At 50.7% G+C, this 7,259-nt stretch overlaps 1 protein-coding gene across 4 annotated transcripts in view; it reads right to left on the bottom strand.

The window, feature by feature from the left end:
* Positions 1-582: 582 nt before the first annotated feature.
* AGPAT3 (1-acylglycerol-3-phosphate O-acyltransferase 3) overlaps positions 583-7,259 on the bottom strand; it is a 76,378-nt gene continuing 69,701 nt past the window's right edge. For all 4 annotated transcript variants that reach the window (XM_019625009.1, XM_019625012.1, XM_019625010.1 and 1 more), the window contains 2 exons: positions 5,937-6,135; positions 583-5,672 (listed from right to left, as the gene is read on the bottom strand). In XM_019625009.1, the coding sequence (XP_019480554.1) occupies positions 5,584-5,672; positions 5,937-6,135 (288 nt within the window). In that variant the 3' untranslated portion in view covers positions 583-5,583. The remainder of the gene's footprint in view (positions 5,673-5,936; positions 6,136-7,259) is intronic.

Here is a 7,259-nt window from a genome sequence, read left to right as displayed (position 1 = left end):
GTTCTCAGGAGGCTGGGTTGAGTGTGGATGTGGGCCCTGCCCACTCCCTCCAGCACCGCTGGAACCAGACGGCGCACAGCAGAGAGGCATGTCACCACGGTGGCGGTTCCCGGAGCATAAGTGACACCTGGGTTCTTTGAGCTCAATTTATTTTCGGCAGACAGGCAAATGAGACCCTGAATAGCTCTTGGTTCTAACAAGAGTTCTTTTCTTCATAAGGAAGAGAAAGGGGTCCTTAGTTTTCGCCACAGAATGAATTTTTTACAGAAAAATACTTGGTGATGCACACATGCCTATGTGGAAACCCGTTTGTCCTTGATGGCTTTTATACCCATTTTGAGGCAGAGTCATTTCACACACTTTTTGCATCGATTTGCTCCCTGGCTTTGCCAGATGGTGGTGCTCCTCCTCCACGTCCCCTCCAAAGGCAACCGGCATGAAAAGGAGAGGCTTGCAAAGTGCACAGGGCAGCCAGTGCAGGCGACGACCCCATAGGCTGGGAAGTGCCCGAGGTCCTTCACTTCCCCTGGGAAAAATCTACGCAAACTAGAAACAAAGGAACAGAAGAAGGCAGACAGTCGCTTTCACTTATACCGGGGATATTTTATCCCTCTTTCATAGCAGCAATTTTAATAAACAAGTATGACGCCTGCAGCATTTTATCTACAAAATACCGCCGCTCAGGCAGGGCTCACGCCCGTGTACAAAGTGGTCTTCACAGAGCACGGCAAACACAGTTTTTTGGGACACAGGCTTTTAAGGTCTAAGTGAGCTCCCCCCACCTCCCCCCACCAGCCTCCTGTAGACCAAAAATACTGCTAGACTCCACTACATAAAGCTGTGAGTAGCAAACTTGTAAAAATGAAGTGTACAAAAGGGAAAGTCTGTATAACATATTTGCACCCTGTATACAATGTATCACCCTTTGAAACTGGCCAACGGTCAGGTATGGCAGATTGTCAACAATAGAAAAAGACCCCAATGTCTGTCACACGCATGCGCGTCAATGGTTTGTGTGGTTTTCCAAAGACCCTCATTACAGTGACAGTGCTTGCTAACGACCTTCATCATCCACGGTTAGTTTATGATACATTACCGGCTGGCGGTCTTTGTGACTAAGAAGCCAGATCTTCATGATTCATGATTAATTTATGATACAGTACTTGCTAATGAGCTTTGTGATTAAGAAGCCAGTTGAATTTCTGGCATTTAGGCAAGTAACATTTGATTGTCACAACGTACAATTCTGAGACAATAAATACAAGTAGATCAGATGCATTTCTTCATTGTATCAAGTAACTCCAGTTTAATTTAATACAATTTTAGTGCATTTCAGTATCTCATTCACAGTTTGACTTCTGTCCAAATACTTTTACAACAAAAAGTTAAGAAACTGAAAGTTTACGAGAAAAGAAAACTCCAGGTGAACTTGTTATTAAAAAGCTTAAAAATTTAAAGCAATTCAATTGTCTTTGAGAAGAATGCGTGGCTGCCGCTGGGGCTGACTGATGTCAGCTCCTCTGGTAACTTCCCGGGTTCCCTGAAAGTGACCTTGTCCTTTTGGTTCCCGAGTGGTTTGTAAGAATGCCACCATTTCCACTGAGTCAGCCAGCGGCAAATGCTTGTGCTAAAACCTAATTCATGTGTGTCCACCCCCTCAATCAGGCAGAACACAGTGTGGCATCTTCTATCCAAAAACTGCCCCTGTGTTTCTGCACCCTGGCCCTGATAGGCAAGAATGGGAAACCCGAATGACTGCATGCACCCTGGCATCCCAACGCAGGGTTTGGGACAAAGCCTGGCCCGGTCTAAGTGGGTGGCATGGCCGGGGGGGGGGCACCCCGCCCAGGTCCAGGTGCTTGGAGAGGCTGGCCTTGGCTTTAGGAGCTAACTCACTAGACAAAGGGGCAGGCACGTGGGCTGAGGGTGTGCTGTCTCCAAAGAGAAGGCAGGCAGGCACAACAGGCCCAGTTTCAACCCTAAGCCTGGTTACATGGCAGGCGGGCGGGCTGGAAGCCGCGTCACACACGGGACGCTGAGTGTCGCATGCCGGGGAAGCATGCGCTACTGGTGAGAAATTCGCAGCGGGGGCCACGCACAGGGATGAACAGTTCAGCTGCAAGTCAGCTGGGCTGAGAAGATTCTATTTGGCTTGTCCTATAGGCGTCTCGGGTGGACACAAAGCAACATGCAGAGAGTTTCTTATTCTTCACCCCAAATCTGCCCCAAATAAGTCGTCACATGGGTGTGGGTGGCCTGAGACAGCTCCCAAACTGCACGTGACTGAGCACACCGCTTCTCTTCAGATCGGCTTCACGCTTGATAACTGGACAAGGGTAAGGAAAGGTCTCCTGCCACAGTGCACGGAGAGGGGACAGGCCCGGACAAGGCAGGTTCAGAACCAATGACCACATCTGCATCGGTTCTACAAGAAAGAGCTGCTGACACTGTTGCTTTACGTTACTTAGTGGTTTGTGCACTCAGAGCTCATCTCTTCACCAGATTCTGTGCTTCTTGAGGGCACCACAGAGTGCCTCCAACAGAGCTGTGCATCTAGTGTCTGTCACCGCGTACCGGTGACCAGTGTTTTCTCTGGGTGAAAACTCTGTCAATGGGTAGCCATTTCAAACCCTCCGCTAAGCTCCAGTTTGTAGAAAAAGAGGGCGTAAAGAAAGTGTTCATGAGTTTTTAACACGCGTTCCCTCTGATCAGCCAAGCCTTTTCCCAGCGTCTGCCCCGCTGCACACAGTGGGCATGCTCACTGCTTACGGTGTTACCAGAAAGTCTCCAGGTGCTGGCAGCTGCTACAAAATCACCATGGAACACCCAAAGGGGGCCCAAAAGCTGTGGCCCTCTCCCCAGCTAGACACACAGGGAGGGCCTACAAGCCAAACGCCACTCACTGGGCAGGGCGGATACAAGCATGGAAGGTGACAAAGGACATGGAACCTGGGGCCTGACAGTGGGGCCTGGGCCTGAGGAGAAACATGCAGCCACTGACCCCCCAGGCTTGGAGTTCAGCCTGTCCGTCACTCATGGCAGGGACCCTCTTTCTGGGCACCTCCAGCAGGAGCGGGGGTCTGGCTCTGGAGACACACTATAAGCAGCAAACATCCCCCCCAGCGGAGGGTCAGCAAACAGCCCCCCCAGCAGAGGGTCAGCAAACATCCCCCCCCAGCAGAGGGTCAGCAAACATCCCCCCCAGCAGAGGGTCAACAAACAGCTCCCCGCCCTTGCCAGCCCCAGGACCCCATGTGGAGGGCCCCCAGGACACCAGGCCTAGAGTGCACACTGGCGACTGCGACTCACACGGCCTGTCCAAACAGCCTGAATTTGACATGACAAATCAGCGACACGAGCAGCTCAGCAGTGGAGTGTAAAGGAAAAGAATAAAGAAAAGCACTATTCTGAGACCCCCCCAAAAAAAAAAAAGCCCGAACATTCATGGAGTAGTTTTTATTGCTCCCAAAGGGCTCCGTGTTTAATGCATGAGCTGATCCGCGTTCAGTCAGAAGGAATCACTGAGATTTAAAACCTACACCCTGGTCCGTCTCCGTGTACGGAGGAGCCCGCACCGACTGGATGCAGCATTCACACATTATGTGTTCATTTCAAGGGGTGGGAACTTATCTGGGAAACAAGGACTAAGTGGTTAACTTAGTGGTTAAAGACCTAAATTTGCATTTTCTGGGTAACGCGTCTGCATGGTAGTGCCCTTCCACTTTTTTCCTTTAAGACTTTTTAAGTATTAGTGACTTAGCCAATGACATAGATAAACACACATAAAGACAGATGAGCAGAGTGTTCTATGAAGACAAAGAAACCCTAAGGTAGCTGCTCACCCCAGGGGGAGTGGACAGATAGCCTTCAAGGGCAGAGGCAGGCCTGCTCCTGAAACAAACGCATTTTAAAGCTGTTTGTTTTAGCCTCACAAGGAATTGTGTTCATCCACCCTCGCTTGTGGGGCACTTTTCTGCAGCTGTCCCTCCATCACAATTACCACACTTAAAATTCAGGAGTGTCATCGTTTTAAAGAATTTATGCCATCTGGATAAATCTTCCCAAAACACTTAAGGCCAATGCATAACTATTTTTCCAATTTAGTTTATAATTTCGTCCATGCCTCTTTCCTCCATTGTTTTCCTAGAAGACTCACCCTGCCTCTATTCAGAACGCTGGTTACAGTGTATCAGAGAGAACATCCATTATTTTTCTTTCCCTTGCTAAAAAGCATGAGGGGAATGTGACTTTAAAAAACCAAGTTGAAAGTCTAAGGAGAAAGTCCAATGCAGGTGGGTTTACAGCGGAATGACTTAGCTGAGCCGCATGGGGGCGGGTGACGTGGTGGTTGGTGGCTGTTCCCACTGCTGCCCCAGCAGCTTCCAGCCCGGCCCCGGGTGCATTAAACACGCTTCCATCTTCGGAATCAGTGCCTCCCACTAGGGCTGTGGTGGAAAGGGACGCTGTGAGGACATAAGACGAGCTCGGAGACACCCCTGCGGCAGGAGGAATGAGGCCGGAACAAGATGCCCGCTGGGCATGCCACGTGGAGAGGGCGCCCGCCCGGTCAGAGGCAGGCCCTCCCTGGGTACACATGTGCCTGCCTGGGGAAGGGAGGGTGGCAAGGAGGGCGGGAGGCTCACCACCTCTAAAGTGAAGAGCCATCAACTATAAAAATAAAATCTCTACAAGCCGACAAGCTCCGTGCTAACAGTCTCCAACTGCCTTTAGAAGACAGGTTTGATGGTGACGCTGCTTTTCAAGAAGCCGCTACGAGTCCTGGGGACTGTGGGCAGAGGTCTCCCTCCAGCACACTCAGCGCCTTGGGGCTCCCTGTCACTGGGGGCGAGGGCGCCGGCCGAGCGTGGCCTCCGCAGCTCCCAGTGGAGGGACTGCAGTTGGATGGCTGCAGGGAGAATAGAGACTGTGGGTGCGGGAAGAAGTCGACATCTCACCAGTTCTCAGGTGTTTACACCCAGGGTCGGGCGGGACACGGGGCGGGGCTCCCAATCCATGTGACATCCAGTGTGTGCTTATCACCAAGACAACTTTCTCCATGGTGCCCCCACCCCCACCATCTGCAAGCAAAGGCGCAGGCCACCTTGGGGGCCAGGGACCCTGTGACATCCGTTCCCAGGACAGGGGAAGAGTCTTGAAGGGAATTTGCTGGGGACGCAGGGGAAGAGGCGAGGAGCTAGGGCGAGTTCCCAAAATCACAGATAAAAAACAAAACAGGGCCTAAGGTTAAGAAGAGAAAGCCTCAGAGGCTCTCTCTGGCCGGCAGCGTCTCTGAGAGATGACGTCAGGGGAGGCCGGTCCCCTAGGACCCCCCCAGGGCAGACGTGCCCTCCTCACAGGTCTCCCAGGAGGCACACGGCCTGCAGGTGCACTGTGCCGGGCTCCATCCTGCAGGCCTTCTAGTTTCTTTACTCTTGGCTCAAGTTTATTGGTTAATGTTAGTCACCAGTTAATAAGAAAAATAGTTTCTAAGTGTCTGTTTCTCCATTCTGTGTGTGTTGCTGTTTTTAATTGAGTTAACTGGATGCCACCATCAGGTCATGCGTATTCGATCACAGCCACTAATTATTCATTTTTCTTAAATTCTTGGTTTCCGTAGCTGGAGCCTTTTTCTATTTCAGTTACTCCTATTAGTCGGCGGACTCCAAAGGACGCTTTAAAACAGGAGAAAGGCGAGGTTAGACTGATGGCTTTGCCATCGACTGGAGAGGTCGTTATTGGGGGGCACCCGACCTCTGGCCTCCGACTTCCCGTGGGGGTGGCAGGCCGGCCCACACCCCTCCTCCCTCGCCTGGTCAGCCTGTCCCCATGGAGTGGCCAGAGCCCGCTCTCCAAGGCCTGAGGGGCTCTGGCTGGATCCCGGCTCCAGGATGCCTTGAGGCTCTGGGCTCAAGCTACGTGAGCCTTCTGCTCCTTACCTGCTCCGACAAAGCCCAGAAACGTCAGGATCAGGAGGGGAGATCCGCTAGCGAAGACGCCTAAGGCGAAGCTCAACAGAGGCGACAGAAGGACAGTGGCCCAGAAGAGGAAGTTCAGGAGTGTCCACGGCCGTCGGGCGGGTTTGAACTGCTCCCCTGGGAACACTCCCTCCTGGTTGTACATCTCCTGCAAGGCGTCCTGCAAGAGACCACAGAAGACTGGGGTCGCGACATGCTGTCCTCATAACACGAGGGCGCATGCTGACGGTGGCACACGGCTGCCTACAGAAGTGCTGCACAGATCAGGCGGACGAGCCACGCGCTGCAGATGGGGAACAAGGCTGGTGGGACCTTCGTGGAGAACCTTGGCTGCTTGTATGAAAAGCTTGAAAGGATACAAACCTTCTGATCTGGCACGTTTCCCAGGAAAATAATGATTCTGTGCCTGGCACAGGACGGGCACTGTCACCCCATCACTCATCATCTAAGGGCGGGGGTGGTAGCCACGACCTGCTGGGTGTCACCCACGGGAAGTCATTTCCTTCTCCGTTTCCTGTTGGCTAATGACCTTGGAGGGAGGCGCTGTAAGCACCAAGCATGTGCAGGCTGAGAAAGGGGACACCTAAAAGAACAGACTGCCCACGGCCACCACATGGGACATGTTAACAAAGGGTGCACTGGCGATATCTAAGCATGGTAAGGTCCAATTTAAACAAACACTAGGTATGACGGTAGACATCTGAACGGGGCCAAGTACAGGACGGTGGAGCCCCACACTGAAACACTGCAATCTGCTTTTTCGCACGTTACCTTCTGGAGATCCAGTTATGTTGCTAATGTGTAGTTCATTTATTTTAACTGAATCCCAGCAAATGAATATACATATGCAATACAATGTATCTATTTCCTAATACATTTTTAGGTTATTTCTCATTTGCTGGTAAATAAATACTGTTTCATGCAAAACGTCACTTTGCGTCAGTTTCAGACTTTCAAAACCTGACCCAGATTCAGAGAGCCATTCTCCTTTGTAACCTAACGCACTTGTCATCTGCCTATCTATTTACATGATGTATATGTCCTACTTCTTTTTCATTTAGGTTTCCTTTTTTCTTCTGGAGAGTGATATTGTTCTTGGAAATCATACATTTTATTTAAGTTTCCAAATGTGTGAGCATAAAGCTAGTCCTACTGCTCTCATATTTATTCCCTGCTTTTTTGGTTGAGTTGCTGTTTTATTCCCGTTAATGCTGTTACTCTTTTTTTTAATTAGTCAGTCTTGCCCAAGGCTTTCTATTTTGTAATATTCTTTTTTTTTCTTTT

Source organism: Hipposideros armiger, unplaced genomic scaffold, assembly GCF_001890085.2.
Source record: "Hipposideros armiger isolate ML-2016 unplaced genomic scaffold, ASM189008v1 scaffold_612, whole genome shotgun sequence".
NCBI lineage: Eukaryota > Metazoa > Chordata > Mammalia > Chiroptera > Hipposideridae > Hipposideros > Hipposideros armiger.
The sequence above is the reverse complement of the archived record's forward strand: the minus strand, read 5'-3'. Positions and strand labels throughout refer to the sequence as shown.